This window comes from Rhincodon typus, chromosome 11 (genome assembly GCF_021869965.1).
Source record: "Rhincodon typus isolate 14 chromosome 11, sRhiTyp1.1, whole genome shotgun sequence".
In the NCBI taxonomy this organism is placed as follows: Eukaryota; Metazoa; Chordata; class Chondrichthyes; order Orectolobiformes; family Rhincodontidae; genus Rhincodon; species Rhincodon typus.
In genome coordinates this window covers 34,449,914-34,469,279 of record NC_063342.1, presented here as the reverse complement: position 1 = coordinate 34,469,279, position 19,366 = coordinate 34,449,914, and the positions used below count along the sequence as shown (strand labels likewise).

At 40.0% G+C, this 19,366-nt stretch overlaps 1 protein-coding gene across 1 annotated transcript in view; it reads left to right on the top strand.

Moving 5' to 3' along the window:
- spag17 (sperm associated antigen 17) overlaps positions 1–19,366 on the top strand; it is a 216,366-nt gene that overhangs the window by 42,189 nt on the left and 154,811 nt on the right. Inside the window, 5 exon segments of the mRNA XM_048603090.1 lie at positions 7,175–7,411; positions 8,559–8,630; positions 9,243–9,356; positions 11,388–11,538; positions 16,557–16,787. Of these exon segments, the coding sequence (XP_048459047.1) occupies positions 7,175–7,411; positions 8,559–8,630; positions 9,243–9,356; positions 11,388–11,538; positions 16,557–16,787 (805 nt within the window).

Sequence of the window (19,366 nt, the reverse complement as noted above, 5' to 3'; positions counted from 1 at the left end):
GAAGGGTCTAGGCCCGAAACGTCAGCCTTTCTGCTCTTATGATGCTGCTTGGTCTGCTGTGTTCATCCAGCTCTGCACCTTGTTGTCTCAACTATAAATATATACTTTGGCTCAAATGGAGAATGAGGAAGTGGGTTGGAGATGGTTTCAATTGGGTCATTAAAGAAACATTAAATAGCTGACAATAAATGACAAACCAATACAATTGAGGTCAGATTATATCATAAATTTTTGTTTGGTACATTGAACGTTATTGGATCCCTACAGTGCAGAAAGAGGCCATTCAGCCATCGAGTCTGCACCAACCCTCCAAAGAGAATACCACCCAAATCCAGCTCCCTACCCTATCCCTGTAGTCCTGTATTTACCGTGGATAATCCAACTAGCCTGCACATCCCTGGACACTATGGAAAATTTAGAATGGCCAATCCACCTAACCTGCACATCTTTGGACTTGCCAGACTACCCAGTGGAAACCCATGCAGACACCAGGAGGATGTGTAGGCTCCACTCAAGCAGTCACCCAAGGCTGGAATTGAACCCGGGTTCCTGGCATTGTGAGGCAGCGGTGCTAACCACTGAGCCACTGTGCTGCTTTATTATATTAGGTTTATTTATTTTAAATTTTGCAGAACTTTCTCTTACACAAGATAATAGGTGGAATTTAATATTTTTAAATTTGTTTTATTTAGCAAATTTTATGTTTGTGGCAAAGCACATTGAGGGGCGATTTTATTGTAGTGTAAAACTTTGACTGATCTGGATAAGGTAAACAGGAGACCTGTTCCGATTTGTTCTTGGCGCAAAGGCTGAGGGCACAGGTTTAACATTTTAGAGATTTCCACAAGGAGTGAAGGGAAAAAAAAATCTTTTACTTAACGAGTGGTACTGATTTGGATACTTGCTGTCAATGAGGTTGGTGGAAGTACAGCTGATCATGATTTCAGCCGAAAAAAATGAAAGAACTGCAGATGCTGCAAAACAGAAACAAAAACAGAAGTTGCTGGAAAAGCTCAGCAGGTCTGGTCTGAGCCAGAGGCAGTCACTGAGGAATATGATATGGCTGTGGAAATGAGTTTTAGCAAATACCTGGTCAAACACCAGGAGTGACAGTGAAATTAAAGTCGGTGGACAAGAAAAAAGATTGGAATGGAAATCCTATCAGAGACAGGAGCAAAACTTCTTCAAGGTGGGCATGCCAGAAAGAGATGTGCCAGTAAGTTAAATATTAAATAAAAATTGAAAGAACTGTGGATGCTGTAAATCAAGAATAAAAACAGAAGTTGCTGGAGAAGTTCTGGCAGACCTGCTGAGCTTTCCCAGTAACTTATGTTTTTGTTCCTGATTTACAACATCCATAGTTCTTTCAGTTTTTATTTAGTATTTAACTCACTGCCACATCTCTTCTAGGCATGCCCACGTTGAAGAAGTTCTGCTCCTCTCTCCGACAGGATTTCTGTTCCAATCTTTCTTCTTGTCCACTGACATTAATTTCACTGGTGTTTGACTAGGTATTTGCTAAAGCTAGTTTCCACAGCCATATCACATTCCTCGGTGACTGCCTCTGGCTCAGACCCAGGCCTGCTGAACTTTTCCAACAACTTCTGTTTTTGTTCAAGATTTCAACTGAAAATTGGATGGATGTGGGGGAAATGAAAAGGCAGGAATGCAGGAATAGAGAAAGTAGGATTGACTGCATTGCTGTATAAAGAACAATAGGCCATTTGGCTCCTTCTATATTAAAGTTACTCTATGAGCCTGTAGCTCTGGGATGCAAAATCACTGTTCAAAATTTGCTGTTGGAAAAAAGATTGTGGCATTATAAGCAGTGTACATATGAGCATGAAATTACAAATGATAGGTTAAATGAATGGGCATAACTGTGATAAATGGAGTTCACTGTAGACAATTGTGAGATCATCATTTAGGGTCTGTAAAGGATACAGCAGAGTACGTTTAAATGATGAAAAACTAGAAACAGTGGAGATCCAAAGTGGTTTGCTGGTGCGTAGATCATTAAAATACCATAAAGTAACAGTAAATAATCAAAAGATGTAATAGAATGCTGACTTTTGTATTAAGAATTGAATACAATGGGGTAGAATTCATGTAATACTAAGTCTTGCTTTAAAAAACACATAGAATGTAGTGAGCCATTCTGAGCAATATACTTTAAGAAGAATATTTTGACCTTAAAAGGAGTGCAGCTGAACGCTCAGGTTTGAAACTAACAAACTAGGGTTTAGAATTTACGACAAAGAACAATACAGCACAGGAACAGGCCCTTCAGCCCTGTGCTGACACATTTTGCCCATCCATATTTAAAACTGTCTTCACTTACAGCACCCGTATCCCACTATTCCCTTCCTAATAACGTATTCGTCCAGGTCCTTCTTGAATGCTGCTATTGTGTCTGCTTCCACCACCTCCTCTGGCAGCATGTTCCAGGTACTCACCACCCTTTGTGTGAAAAACGTGCCTCGCACATCTCTTTTAAACTCCCCCACCCCCCACCTCGCACCTTGAATCTGTTGTCCCGTAGTACCTGACCCCTCAACCCTGGGAAAAAGCCTCACACTTTCCACTCTATCTATGCCACTCACAATCTTATAAACTTCTATCAGGTTGCCCCTCAACCTCCTGAGTTCCAATGAAAACAAACCCAGTCTATCCAACCTTTCTTCATAGCTAAGATCCCCCATACCAGGCAACATCCTTGTAAGCCTTTTCTGTACCCTCTCCAAAGCATCCACTTGCTTCTGGTAGTGTGGTGACCAGAACTGTATATAATTTAGGAGCGTAAGGGATGATTTCATCAACATTTTCAAGACACTAAGGAGAAAGTGATATGATTGATAGAGAAAAACTATCACTGCTTGTTGTGGAGTCAAGAACCAAGAGCCTAGATCTAAAAAATGGAGCCAGACATTTGAGAAATAAAATTATATCAAAAAGATTCTAAAAGTTTCAATACTTCCTCAAATGGCATTTGATCCTACATCAATTGTAAATTTTATGACTGAGATTTTTGTTATCCAAAATTTTGAAGGAATACAGGCAAAGGTAAATAAATCGAAATGGGTTGTAGATTAGCAATGATCTCGTTGACTGGTGGAACAAACTTAGGGAACTTAATGACCTAAAAACAGACAGTGCTGGAGAAGTTCAACAGATACGGCAGTATCAATGGTGAGAGAAACAGAGTAACATTTTGAGTCCGATATGACTCTGCTTCTGAGATGAGGAAAAATTTCTACTGAGGATAGTGAATTTGTAAAATTATTTGCAGCATAGGGCTGAGGAGGCTGACTTGTTAAGTATATTCACTGGTGAGATGGATTTCTAATCAGTAACTGAATCAAGGGTTATGAGGAAAAGGATGGAAAATAGAGTTGAGGATGATCAGATCAGCCAGGATCTCATTTTATGGCCTACTTTAGCTCCTATGTCTTATGGTCCTATGGTTTTAGTTATTGCTATTACCTCCTTTTTAGCTATTGCCTTTTGTATTCTTCATTGATCCAGGCTTAATTTCACAGCTTAGTGATATTGATAGAGTGGGGATCTGCTGGGCTAAGGGTTTACTTTCTGTAGCTGATGATGGCTTGTAGCACCGTGTGGGCTGCAAGTTTTGATTTACTGGATCTGACTAAAGATATCCTGTCTAGCTTGGTTATAGTGCCTGACATTGTGATAGTGCATATCCTCACTATAAAGGTGGGACTTTGTCTTCACAAGGACTATGAAGTGGTTACTCTTACCAATATTGTCTTGGATGCACACATCAGCAACAGGATTATTGGTGAGGACAAGATCAGGTAGATTTTTCCCTCTTGTTGGTTCTCCAACCACTTACGCAGGTCCAGTCTAGCACCTCTAACTTGGTCAGGTCATTCCCAGAGCTTCCTTCAAGTTGTGTTCATATTTTAACTGATACTATGAGATTTCATAGGGTCAGCAATATTCAGGGCTCCCAGGTCAGCTCCATCCTGACAGTAAACCGCTGTCTCACCACCTCTAGTCAGTCTATCCTGCTGGTGGGAGAGAGTATAGTCAGGGATGCTGATGGTGACATAGTCATATGCTCAGAATCATACAGAATAGACAATGTCAGGTCGTTGCATGACCAGTCTGTGATGCAGCTCTCCCAAATTTGGCACAAACCTCCAGATGTTGTTCATGAGAACTTTGCAAGGTCAATAGGGCTGGGCTTCCCAGTATCAGGGGGCCCCAGGCATGTCCACCTTTTTCCTCAGCTGAGGATTCCCTGCCACCACGGTCAGAAAGGCCCTCACCTTTCTAGACGTGATAACACATAACTTTGAGCCTCACAGGTGTGTTTCTAACCGCTGCTTAAACTCCAAATCGTGGAACTCAAGTTTCTGCAGTTGGGAGCACTTCCTGCTCATCTAGGATGCTGATAGGGTTCATGAGTTGACTCATATGACAGGTCACACATTCCACTTGGATGACTCACCCGCCATGATTTAAATTTACTTAGTCATACTTGCTAACTTTTCTAATTACTTAATCTTAAAGATTGTCACTTTACCTCAGTTTTAGTCTCCTCAGTCCAAACAGAGTCTTAATTGTCAACCCTTTAGAATTAAACCCAACTAAACAGCTGCTTTTGTTAAATACCTTGCAGCAATTAGTCCTAGATTCTAAAGCAAGAGATTAAGTCTGAAAATCTTATGCTTACTAAATTACCAAACACCACTTTCTGCAGATTGCACTCTCAAATCAGACCTTCTAACTGAAATTCCTCATCTCTGAAATCATTCTCATAAACCTCTCTGCATTCTCATCAAACCTTTCATATCCTCTTTTTTTTCCTTCTTTTCTGCATTTTTTTTCCAACTTTTGAGCTACCTGGTTGAAATGGAGGAGCTAACTCTGGAACGGAGGCTGCCGCAGGCGAGTCCTGGAGGCAAGTTGATAGAGCGGAGGCTGGTGCGGGGGAATAAAGCCCCGGACCGGAGCCTGGTGCGGGGGAATCGAGCCCCGGACCGGAGCCTGGTGCGGGGGAATCGATCCCCGGAGCGGAGGCTGGTGCGGGGGAATCGATCCCCGGAGCGGAGGCTGGTGCGGGGGAATCGATCCCCGGAGCGGAGGCTGGTGCGGGGGAATCGATCCCCGCAGCGGAGGCTGGTACGGGGGAATCGATCCCCGGAGCGGAGCCTGGTGCAGGGGAATCGAGCCCCAGAGCAGAGCAAACTGGAGGCTTGGAGCGGGACGGGGCTGGTTGTTGGACTGGGGTGTGACACGGGCCGTCAGACCACATGTGGAAGTGTGCTACTGCAATGTAATGTTTATTTGACTGTAGTGAGTATCCTTTTAACTATGGGAGATAGTAGGAACTGGAGAATCCGAGACAACAAGGTGCAGGGCTGGATTTTCCGAGACAACAAGGTGCAGGGCTGGGTGTTCATCCAGCCCCATCCTTTTAACTATGTCTTATTTCTAACTTATACTATGAATCACTGTAAAGTAGTGCAGCTATTTTCTTCTAATTCCTCTTTTTGTAACTAAGATCTGTACCTAGGTACTTTGTACCTAAGATGGCACCATAAGAGGCGACATTGTAAACTTTTCACTGTAGTCCTGTACTTCTGTTCTTGAGTACACGTGACAATAAAGGATATTCTATTCTATTCTGTCTGACTACAGTACGCCAGGTGGGGCCAAGCTAATGCTGTGACTGATGGCATGAGAATGGATGAGTACCTTATGCAGTATTTGAATGTGGAACAAGCAAGTTATCGAATACAGATCAGATGTAACTGAAATCTTCTTATTTAGCTGCTTGACATTTTTCAATCAGATGGGTTCAATAGGTATATGTCATTACAATCCTCTGTTAGTGATCAGTAAATTACACCACTGGGTTCTACATTTTGTGACAAAGTACAAATGTTCTTGTTTCTAAAAAACTAAACAAAACAAACAGACTTAATGCTATATGTGACAGCTATGCATATGACACACTCTGTTTTACTCCTGTACTTTACTTCCCACCCAAGCCTTTTCATTCATCAATTAATCGCAAAATTACTACAGTGCAGAAAAAGACCATTTAGTCCATTATGTTTGCTGGATTTCCTAACTTGGGACCAATTCTCTAGATATACCTGTATATTCATGCCTCAGAAGTCTCAGGTTCCCATAGCAGCTCATTGCTGACATCTTAATGAGACAAGACGTCCCTCCCAATGGACCATGTGTGCATGCATTTTCAATGGTTAACATAGTACAACTGGTGGCACACACACAGCTCACTGCTATCCTACTTCTGTCTCTCATCAAGTTGTGTCTTCTTTTCTCCTACAAGGCACGAAAGCATTGAGGTGAGAGTGCTAGCAATGTTTTGGGTTTAAAGAGGAAAGGACCTTTTGTGGATCGTCTTGCATGGGTGCACGCAGGCAACAGGCTAAAGGTCAAGTGAGTGTTTTGGTTGTGAGATGGGCATTGTTTGGAGAGAGAACTGAGTTGACCTGCAATGTGTGGTACTTTGAGGCTGTTCTGTCAAGAGATGACTAAAGCAGAGTGGGAATGGCACTCTAAAGTATTGCGCCACTGCTCTTGTGCACTGTCTCCAGATTGAAGGAAATCCCCACCGCCAGCAAACCACTTCCATGACCATTTCCATCCACACCTACTTATTTGGTGAGATTTCCCTCCTTTACTGTCCTTGGGGCAGCTGACTTCATTGCTGCCCCTCAATTTGATCTCCAGGTGAGGGTGAGACATCCAAATAGGGATGGGGTCAGCTGCCTTCTCTATTCCTGGGGTGATGCAGTGATGTTTGAAAGATTCGTGTTCTCCTGAACTTTTGTGAAACATAATATTGTCACTTTAAATGGGAATTCTTCCTCCGACAAATGTCACATCATCCTACTATCCTTCCCAATAGGTCAGGGAGCTTGGAGAAGGCTCTTACTTGGATAGTTCTGTGAAACGGTAGCTGGGAAATCAGGTCCTTGATCGAAATTAATTTGTACTGTTGTACCAGAAGCTAGGACAGTATGACTCCACCCTTTGTCCTTGTAGATGTTTGTCTGATCCTATTGCAAAGACGTATTTATTGGTAACTAATTCATGAGATAAGAATAATATGGAAATGAAAAATCTTGATTCCTGAATAACATTTTCCACCTTTAAAACTTTTGTACAGAAAATAATTCAAGAGCTTAAGGAACCTTCACAGAAGCAAATATCGAATTCATCCAGACATACATCATTCCAAGTTAGAGACCAGGCAAGTAATAAAATCTGACTCTTCCAACATTTGTCTGGTAATGCATGTACCCTGCCTCACCTCTTCATTGTTCCCTTTTGTTATTTTATTAGTTTTCATGGAGCTAAACCCAACATCAGAGATCATCTCTTCAGTCAAATTTACAAAGCAGCAGTAATTATATGATTTTAATTTTTTTAAAAATTTGTCCATTATATGTGCATGTCATTGGCGAGGCCAGTATTTATTGCCACCCCTGATTGACCTAGAGAAGGTGGTAGTAAGCTTCCTTCTTGAACCGTTGCAGTCTTTGGGGTGTAATGACATATGCAGTGCTGTTAGAAAGGCTGTTCCAGGATTTTGAGCCAGAAACAGTGAAGATGATATAGTTCCAAGTTGGGATGGTGTACAAATAATGGTGTTCCTTGTAGCTGCCTCTTTGTCTTTCCAGATGGTAGACGTCATGGAGGAGAAATCTGGATGAGTTACTGCAATGAATCTTGTAGATTGTACATACTGCTGCATTGGGGGTGGAGGATATGCATGTTGTAGACTTGCTCGCTCAGCTGGTCTGTTTGATTACAGACATTTCATCACCCTGCTAGGTAACATCATAAGTGTGCCTCCAGTGAAGCGTTGGTGTTCTGTCCTGCATGTTATTTATATGTCTCCGTTTGCTTGGGTGATTGGCATCAATCAAAAATCACTATCCACCTTACCTCCACGACAGACCACAACAAGAAGATATAACACGGCCAGACATACTAGTCACCCTACTGTACATCAGAGACATATCAGACATGACCACAAGACGACTCAGACCCCAAGGTATCAGCGTAGCCCACAAACTAACAACCAGTCTGCGACAGCTACTGATGAACTCAAAGGATCTCATACTCACAACCAATAAAACTAATGTAATATACAAAATACCATGCAAGGACTGTGAGAAACATTACATAGGCCAAACTGGAAGAAAACTGACAATAAGGATACATGACCACCAGCTAGCCACCAAGAGACATGACCAATTCTCACTGGTCTTAATACACACAGACAAAGAAGGACACAAGATCGACTGGCACAACACATCCATAACAGCACCAGCCAAAGCAGAGACAAACAGAGGTATTTCCCCATGAATAGGAAGGGTTTAGAGGGATATGGGCCAAATGCTGGCAAATGGAACTAGATCAGTTTAGGATATCTGGTTGGTGTGGATGAGTTGGACCAAAGGGTCTGTTTCCATACTGTATAACTCTATGACTGAAGGTTCAAACCTATTTTTCAGCATTATTTTTGCTTGTTTTGATGTATGCAGATTCCTCCAGCTGAAGAAACTTCTTCATCAATTTTGAAAAATCCAAAATCTGTACTTGAGAAAGAACAACAGGTACCTCCACCAGTTACAGCAAAGTACAGAAGGATAACCAAAAAATGTATTTAGTGTTTACACTTTTCTTTTGACTAAATTGATACCCATGTGAACTTAATGAATTACATATACCAGAATTTGCACACACAATTTACAGGTGTAGACATTTAAAGTCAGTTCAGAAGTAACACTGTATGAATAATATACATTTACAGACTGGAAAATACCACCTTTCCCATCAAGTTTGTTTATTACTGCTGGAGTGTCATAATCTGTCAACCATCATCTAGCACCAGCACCCTTACTGCCCTTGCCTAGAGCTTTCAGCTATGAATTTTGCGAGAAGTTGTACCTGAAACTTTAGTTTGGCTTTTGCTTGCTGTTTCAGTTGTTTGTCCGTTTTTGTTCTGTGTCTAATCAAATTTCTAATGGAGGGTTATGTGCAGGTTTTCTTCTTTTTAAAATATAGATGTATACCTATATCCAGTAAAACCGTGGCTAGAGGTTTTTGTTTACTAACACACTCCATTCATTTCAACAATATTTGGGGTTTCTTGACAATGGGATAGTTCTTAATTTATTAATTCTGATTTGAGCATAATATGCCTTACATTTAATATTCTTACACAGATAATGACTGAAGAGTTAAAAAAGTCTGAACAAAAGAGGTCACATGAAGAGCTTAAACAGCCCTTGCTTCTTAATCTCCATGATACTTTGACATGGCGGACACATCACTTGAAGGTAACTTATTTTTGTGTGTGTGCACGAGTATGAGGATTGACTGTGTTTAATGCTTTGGCATTCAAGGGTATGTTTATAATAAAACTTGTCATCTCAACTAAGACATCATCATTGTAAGTGACAATCATTTAATGAAGTGGATCATAGCATCCTAACAATCTGCCTAGCACAATGACCAAGCACCCTTGATTATCTATGTTTATCTTTGGTGAATTGTTTACATGGTTAGATAGAGTAGATGGGGTAAACTGTTCCCACTTGTAAAAAGAGTATGAATGAGCCAGCATAGATTTAAAGCGATGTGCAAAAGAAGCAAAGGTGGTGTAAGAAGATTCACTCAGCGAGTAGTTTGGGTATGGAATACACAGAAATTATTTTTACTCAACCAATTCAAACATATTGTGACAATCTCCTGGGCAGATGGGATTTGAAGGGATCCTTCAGGATGTATGGTAGAGACACTACCACTAGCCACAAAAGCCTCCGAGAAAGTAATGGTATATGATTGGCCAGATTTTGGAAAGGGAAATCATGTTTTACAAACCTGTTTGCATTCTTTGGTGATGCTACTTGTAGCATAAATGAAGGAGCATTAATGATCTGATGTTTTTGGATTTACAGGTTTTCAATAAGGTCCAAGAACATGTGGTTAATAGACAAAATTAGATCACATGGGATTGGGAATCAGAATTTGTTAATAGACTGAAAACAGAGCAATAAATTGGTCATTCTCCCTTGGCAGGCTCTTAGTTGTTGGGTGCTGAAAGGATCAGTGCTTGGATCACAGCTGTCACAAACTATACAACTAATTTGGATGCTGGACTGTTGAAGTATCACTTTAAGGGCTGTGCTAATAACCTGAGGACAAGGATGAGACCTTGTGACCAGCAGCTATGAGGATTCCAAGTTGCAACATCCAAGTATGCACATATAAGGATGTACAGCCGTATTTCTTTGTACTGGGCTTCGGTCATAATTCTGTCTGACGTATAAATTTATCTTAGATTTTCAAGTAAATTGAACCTACAACATTTACCAGTCCCGCACGAGAGTCCTATTTGTTAGGAAAACAGTGCAAGAACACAATAGGGATCAAATATGGTATTTCCAAATTTGCTGATGACCCAAAACTAGATGGGAATGTGAGCTGTGAAGAGGATGCAAGGGGCTTCAAGAGGATTTAGGCAGGCCAAGTGAATGAACAAGATTTTGGCAAGTGGAATATCATATAAATAAATGTGAGGTTATTCACTTAGCAACAAGGAACACAGAAGGACAATGTACTTCTCAAAGAGTGAGAGCTAGATTATTGTGTGCAGTTATCTAAGGAAGGATGTACTTCCCACAAAGTGAGTTCAACCAAGAGTCACTAGACTAATCCCTGGAATGACAGGATTGCCATACAAGGAGAGGTTGAACATTCTGGGCCTGTATCTTCTAGATTTTTAAAGTGAGTGAGAGTGATCTCATTGAAAGTTCAAAGATTTCTATTCTTACAGGGCATGACAGGATAGATGTGGATAGGATGTTTGCCCTGCCTGGTAAGTCTATAATCAGTGTCAGAATAAGATGTAGGCCATTTAACACTGAGATGAGGAGGATCCATTTTGCTCAGATAGAAATGAATCTTTGGAATTCTGTAGCCCAGCTGAGTTCAGCCCAGCTCAATCATTGAGCACATTCAAGACCAACTCAATAGTTTACTAGAAACTAATGACATTAAGAGATGTATACCGGAAAAAAATGATATAGAGGTAGATGGTCAGGCATGAATTTTTGAACAATGGAAGAGATTCTGAGCCAATGGCCTGTTCCTCCTTTTATTCCCTATGTTCCCTTTGTGCTAGAAATTTAGTTTAATCCGTTCTCTGTATCTAAACAGAACTGTATCTCTTATTTTTAAAAGGAATCAAAATTAATGAGTTAGTAAGTCTTATGAGTTCAGATCTGTTTCACCTTCGTTATACTCTCAATTTTTGCAATAAAACTATTTTAGTAAAAATGGAATGAAACTTTTTCCTCTTATTTCAGATACTACAAGGCTTTGACCCTGCCAAGGTTGAACAGGAAATGATGAAAAAACTGTCTTTAGAGAAGTTTCTTAATTTTACTCATCCTTCACCTGAGGTTGATACTAAACGTTTGGCCAGTATCCAAGAGCTTATGTACCATTGCACCAATGGTGAGATATTGCAGTCTAATTCTGTCATTACAATATTATTATGGATGCTTATTGTATTCTTACATTTTGTTCAGAACATGTGTGCATGTGTACACATGTATATAGAAGGATATAGTGTAATAAATAATGAAAATTGTAATCCAACTTTTCTACAACGTAGCCTGAAATTACACTGTCAAATGTAAGAAATCTGATGGCTTAACATTTATCCATGAAGTTCTGCTCTACTGCTTTGGAGAAAGCATTGATCATCTTAAATCGATTCCAGTTCCAATATAATAACAGAGAAGACTCTCACATGTATGTGTTCTGCTTCCATATTCTACATTCCCACAACATAATTTGAGAACCTCAATTCTTAACAATTAAATTCTTTGCTGAGGTGGATTACCCTCTTTGAAGATTATTTGCTTAAGGTTAATTATGTGGGCAAGAAATTGTACAGAGTTCTACCCAAGATTGGTTGGGATTATGATGAAGAATGTGGGGAGGACTAAAGTGTTTCCTCTTCCTCCGCTGGTTTGTCAGTAACCAAACCTTCCCACCCATCAATTCCAGATGTACAATGCCTGTGTTACTAGTGAAGTTCAGAATACACATTATAGTATCTAGGAAATACTGGAAAATTTTGTTCCATTGGATATTTTCTGGATTAAGAGACGTTATTGGAAATAAAATCAAGAGTTTAATGTATGGCATAAGCCACTTGATATTTTTAACATGAGATCAAATGACCTTGGAAAAGCTGCTAGGCAAAGTTTTCAAGGAGATAAGAGAGTGGGTTCATTAATTATTAGGATAACCTAATTTTGAGGGCTCCAGGGGCTCCTATGCTAATGTTTGCCTAGCGACCCCTTTCTAGTTTTATTTGATAGACTTAGCAGTCAGAAAGTAAAAGAAGCCACCTCAGGGCTGCAATTTCTCTCTGGAAATCCTTTTTCTTAGTAGAATTTCCTGGGAACCTGGTAGTGTTTCCAAATACTGTTATTTATGCCTACTTGGTAAAACCTGTAGTAGCATATTGTGATCACTCTCAACAACTCAAATCCAGTTGGTTGGAATCGGAGCTCAACATTTATCACCAACCTACAACAGCCAGCATTTCAGCCTCTTTGACAGGAAGCTCAATGGATGTAAGAAGCCATCACATTTTTTCCAGATCTTTGTTTTCAGACCTTTTGCAATTCATTTAAAAAAATCTCTGCTGAAACTTGTTTCTGTTTTGTGCAGTATGAGAGTGTCTGCAAGTGGAATTAAGGTGATAAAAAGGATTAAACGATTAACCTGACAACAAAAAAATGCTGGAGATTTCAGTGGGTCAGGCAGCATCCATGGATAGAAAGCAAGCTAACATTTTGAGTCTAGATGACTTCATTGAAGCTGAAGAGTCATATAGACTCAAAACGTTAGCTTGCTTTCTCTCCATGAATGCTGCCTGATCCACTGAGATCTTCAGCATTTTTTGTTTTCAGTACAGATTTCAGCATTTGCAATAATTTGCTCCTTTAAAAGATTAATCTTTCATTCTGGATCATAACTTAGATTTCAAACAGAGTTTATATTAAGAATGAATTTTGTTCATTATAAAAAAAATTTTGAGCCCATTAAAGAAGTCTGGTGGAAGTTTTGTGTGTTTTTGACAATGTACTAAAGAAAAGCAATTAGACGTTATGGAATTGAATCAACATATTTACGCTAATGATATGACTAGTGGAGTAGTGCAGTTTGATACTCAATCTATTTCTCCCATCACAGTCATAATTTGGGGGTTTGTACAGGATCGCAGACGCATACAACATGAAATTGGATGTGGAATAATAGTATGGCATTGGATAAGTGGATAGATTTCAGGCTTCTCACATTATAGAACCAAAATGGTGTTTAAAGCAGCTAAAACTTTCTTAAAGGTGGAGGAGCTATCCTTGAATGGTTTACAAGATTTAACTAATTTTAAACCAGTAGAAACAAATTTAAAAGGTGCCAATGAAACCTAATAAAGCAGAGATAATTGACATTTTGGCACAGATTTGGGATTGGTGGAAATAAGCAAGGGATCAGGCACTGTCGAAGAAAGTTACAATTGCATTACATTTTATGTATGAAGAAGAAGTGAAAAGGGATTAAAATTAAAACTAAAAAAGAATTTAAGAGGAACAAAAACAAAGTTGCTGGGAAAGCTCAGCAGGTCTGGCAGCATCTGTGGAGGAGAAAACAAAGTTAACGTTTCGGGTCCGGTGACCCGTTCTCAGAACTGATGGTGGCTGGGAAAACGTCAGTTTATATGCAGAAAATAGGGAGGTGGGTGGGGTAGGGAGTAAACGATAGGATAGAGCCTAAAGAGAGAGAAAGACAGTTGGACAGACAAAGGAGTTGCTAACAATCAGGCTGGGAGGGGGAATAGTTGTTAATGGGGACTGTTAGTGACTAACAACAGGGGATGTGTAGTGGCAGGCTATGTGGTAACAAGGCCTGGTGTGTGGGGTGGGGGGCTGGGACATGGGAGAGTTTAGGCCCTAAAATTATTGCACTCAATATTGAGTCCGGAGGGCTGTAGGGTCCCCAAGCGGAAAATGAGGTGTTGTTCCTCCAGCTTGCGCTGGGCTTCACTGGAACCCTGTAGCAAGCAGGAGACAGAGATGTTGGCCAGGGAGCAAGGTGGTGCATTGAAGTGGCTAGGACTGGATTTCAAAGAATCTCTTCAGTGCGGAAGCAGACCATTTGGCCCATTGAACCCACACCTGCTCTCCAAAGAGCAATCCCCCACCCCCCATCTTTGTAACCCTGCATTTCCCATGGAGGAAATGGCTAATCCACCCAGTCTGCACATCCCTGAACACAATGGGCAATTTAACAATCTAACCTACTTATCTTTTGACTGAGGGAAGAAACCAGAGCACCCAGAGGGAATCCACACAGACACGGGGAGAACATGCAAACTCCACACAGACAGTTGCTCGAAGGTGGAATCTAAGCCAGGTCCCTATAAAGCAGCAGTGTGCTAACCACTGAGCCACCATGCCACCCCAGGAGAGTGCCAAGAGGGAGAAAGAGATTACTGATTTATAAAGTTGTAGTTAAAACAATGCAATCTCAGATGCATAAGAAAGTTCTGATAAGGAAAATGTACATCTAATCCAAAGCCTAGTAAGGAGATGTTTAAATTTGTACATGTCCTTCTTAATTTGGGGAAAAGGGAGTGGAGGCGATCTTTACTTTGTTCAAGAAAGTAGCAAAACAAATTAACTAGCTGAAGGGAAACTGGACATTGATCATGCAAAGCAGGTTGACAGAAAGAGCATATGGGATTTATGCATCATTTTTAGAAGAAGTTTCTATGGATTGGGGGCCACTATCAGAGTGGTGTATAAATTAGTTCCTGAGGCATGCAGGCAAAAGTTTGAAATTTAAGGAAACAGCCTGGCAGATCTATATTGAATTTGAAAAGGTTGATCAAAGTAGTTTTGACCACTGGATTCAGACGTTAGGAGTAAATGCCATGTATAAAGCTCTCTGAGAAATTCCCTTAGATAAATTTAAAAATTCATTTCATCTAGTAATTAGAACTCATGTAAAAGACCAGAACAACAGTTAGACTGGCACCAGAAATAGCTAATTATTATGAGCTGAAAATAAAATTAAATCTTTTTCCCATCACCCCGATAAACTTAAGAAGGATGGAAGCGGAGAGAGTGAAAGGAAAACAAACAGCCAAGCTAAGGAAAGGGCAGCTCAGGATACTTCATAAATTCTCTGACTTGAAAGGAAAGGGCTGAGGGTTGAAGTGAAGCCTGAAGGCCTAAGGGCTTCTATTGTAACAAAGTGAAAGACCTTCATTCAGACTGCTGTAAACTGAATAGGAAACCTATGGAACTTATTGAACTTAAAAAATGGCTTGCTGAACTTAATAAATAGTTTTTAATAACATATTTAGGAATCTAGGACTAAGAGCAAGAGTAAGCCATTCAGTGTTTCAAGCTTCCCCTTCCTAGCTCAGTTGCTAGCATGTTTGCATTCTGGTCACATGGTTGCAGGCTGAAACAGAAGTTGACGGAAAAGCTCAGCTGGTCTGGCAGCATCTGTGAAAAAAAATCAGAGTTAACATTTTGGGTCTGGTGACCCTTCCTCAGAACTGGTAGTAGCTCAGAAAATGTCGGTTTATATTGTAGAAGAGGGGAGAGGGAGGGGACAGGGAGTAAACAATAGTTGGGGATGGAGATCAAAGAGAGATAAGAGCAGTTGGATAGACAAAGGAGTTGATAATGATCTGGCTAGAAGGGTGATTAGCTGTTGTGGAGACTGTTAGTATGCATTACACACTACCTATTGTTAGTCACTATGTGCTAACAAGACCAGGTGTGTGGGATAGGGGGCTAAGGACACAGGAGAGTTAGGTTGCAGGCTGTATTTCTGTGTGAAGATTTTTGAGCATGTGTCAATTTTATAACCATAAAGTTGTATGAACAGTGTGCACGTGATATCTCAGTTTCCACTCTCGTTAGGCAAGAATCCATATCAATAGGTTTAAGTCCAATCATCTAACCTGATACTTCATTCCTGTACGAATGGTATATTACATTGTTAAGGGTACTGCAGTAGAGGTCCCACATAACTGTTCTTGATAGTTCAGGTGGACATCATTGATGCAATAGCATAGTTCAAATACTAGGAAATTCCTATGATATCCAAGCAGACATTTCTCCATCAACATACCTTTTTTAAAAAATCACATTAGTTCATCCTGTCATTGTTTATAGTACCTTGATACATTAGAATGGAAATCTGTATATATGACAAAAGTCATAATTTCATAAAGTGATTTGTTGTATGAATCACCGAAACATTTCAATTTGATAAACTCAAAATGAAAATCAAGGGCATCCTTTTTTATTGCACTTACAATATTGGTTCTTAATTTTGAAGAATACTATGCCATCTTATTATGACTGAGATATCTATTACAATTGACCTTTTATATGGATGATTAATTGATGAATTGTAATATTTATTATTTCACTTAGCAAATATGACAAGTTCTGAGGTGGAGAAAGCCTTCAAGCAGTTTGTATTTGAGAGCATAAATCTTACGACAGTAAAAGAGAATGGAGAACTGGAAAAGAAAAAAGACATGTTGGCCAAAAGTCTTGAATCATCATACATACCATGGGATGACCCTGTCGCATTTGCAAAAGAAATGAAACATCTTATTACTGTCAAGAAAACGCACAAAAAAAGCAATTCTGCTTTTGCAGGTAATCGAAGTAATGGGTTTAAACTCAACTAAATTATTCTGTTTTCAGACCAATGGGCAATGCTGAATAAATTCTGAGGACACGAGGTTAAATTATTGCAGCAGATCGTTCTAGAATTCTTTCTGAATGTTTGATGTAGAATGAAGTTATATCTTAATAATTATTTGATGAGATAATGTGATAATGATTCGTCAACACAATCATCTTAAAGTCATTTGTTAAACAAGCAAATATTGTGAGAAACAATTCTATTTTGAGTTAAGATTTTTAAAATATTGGTAAATAATTTCATTTTTTTTTCAATGTATTGGAAAAAATGGATCCTATTTGGGCTTGTTACTTTTCTGAAGGAATTACAAAACCATTAAGTATCTCTGATGATGAAGCTGAGCAATCATCAAGAGAGTGGCAGCTAACTAAAGTAATTATCATTTGTTAGTTTCACAGTTTTAAAAAAAGAAATTTATGATAAGTTTTCAAAATGTTTCCCCTCATTTGATTTTTCTAATATTTTCTTTGGATTTGCAATTTTCTAATGTAAAATATGACCAGGCTGACAGATGTTGTGACAGATGTGACAGGGCCTTGTCAAAGTTCAGACTGGAAAATTACATGAGAACATCCCATAAATAGCAAGAACTGCCAATGCTGGAGTCAGAGATAACACAGCGTGGAGCTGGAGGAACACAGCAGGCCAGGCAGCATCAGGGGAACAGGAAGCTGACGTTTCGGGTTGGGACCCTTCTTCAGAAAATGATTTTCAGACCCGAAACATCAGCTTTCCTGCTCCTCTGCTGCCTGGCCGGCTGTGTTCCTCCAGCTCTACACTGTGTTGTCTGAGAACATCCCATACTATTCTTAGGCTAAAAGTTTCAATATCCATTCTGTAATTTCACTATACATTATTCTGGCAGGCATGTCCAACAGCATATATTCCAGACATAAGACTTATAAACTCCTCTACAAGTTCATACTCAAGTGGGCTTTCTTCCTGAGCTCTACTTTACAGGTTCACAGCGAGGTGTTAGGTCTTTGCCACTTGTATACTAGTCACACCAAGTCCTCCCCGCTGCTATCACTATATGCTTTTCACCTTCCCCGAGCTTCCATTGCCCCATTTTCTTCAGTCAGAGAAACAGGATGTAGAGTCAGTTTTGGTGAAGATAAGAAGTAGTCAAGAAAAGAGGATTCTTGTGGACTACTTAATAGGCCCCCTTATAGAAGCTGTGGGACAGAATATAATAATGAAAGATTGTCATAAATAATGAGGGCTTAAAAAGTACAGCATTAATCATGGGTGATTTTAACCTTTAACAAGACAATTAAACTAGCAAAGGCCGCCTGGAAATTAATTTCATAGAGTGTATTTGAATGCATACTAGAACCTATTTTGTTGAAAACAAATGACAACATTGATGATGGCCATTGTCTGGATCATTTTTCAGAGCAATGCCTTGATCAATCAGAGTCAACTTGTCTGGTTTAAAACATAAACAAAGCTTGGCTGTTAGCTGTCAGTTATCGTAAATTGGGTGAATTCTCCATGGCAATGCCTTTGCCAATCAGAATTCACTTGCCAACCAGTCAGCACTCTCTTCTGATGCAGGCCAAATGTTATTTTCCTTTTGCTTTGGTGCTACTGATGAACGAACCATTGAGTTTGATACATCCATCATCTCCACTACTGTAGAGTGTATGCATATTGAAACCACCTTTATAATAGTCCCCAGATTCATTAGATTGCATTGTTGCCCTGTCCAGCACAAGCTCACATCTGTCCTTGTCATCATTCTATGCATTCCATAGTTGAGATGTAAATCCATCACGTGAAACTCCACATAACCAAAGTGTGGCTACTTGCACCTGGTTGTGCATGCTTCAAACAAATGAGGCCCTCTGAGGAATCACTCTCAAGAAATGGATAGGATTTTGTTGTGAATTGTCACAATCATGACCTTCACAATATTCAATCTTTTCACAATACATTTATTGATGAGTTGATAATCATTTATTTGTCAAGGATGTTAATAATTATCACCAGTTATCTACAAATTGTTAGCTCCCTGTGTCCCCATCTCTGAGAGGGATGCAGATGCCTGGTGCTTCACAGTGTTCGGTGTGCTCGTGTACTTCCCAGAATTCATCTCCAGTTTGTTGCTATCACATGTTTCACTTTCTTCTCCAACAAGGGACCAAAATAAACCCAGAAGTTACTTCTCTAATGGATACTGTGCAATCAATGAGAATGACTAAAACATACATACATTTCATAAGAGATAGTAGGAACTGCAGATGCTGGAGAATCCGAGACAACAAGGTGCAGGGCTGGATGAACACAGCAGGCCAAGCAGCATCATAGGAGCAGAGAGGCTGACGTTTCGGGCCTAGACCCTTCATCAGAAAAGGGGAAGGGGGTTTTGAAATAAATAGGGAGAGAGTGGAAAGCGGATAGAAGAGGGATAGAGGAGAGGATAGGTGGAGAGGAAACAAACAGGTCGAAGAGGCGGGGATGGAGCCAGTAAAGGTGAGTGCAGGTAGGGAGTTAGGAAGGGGATAGGTCAGTCCAGGGAGGACGGACA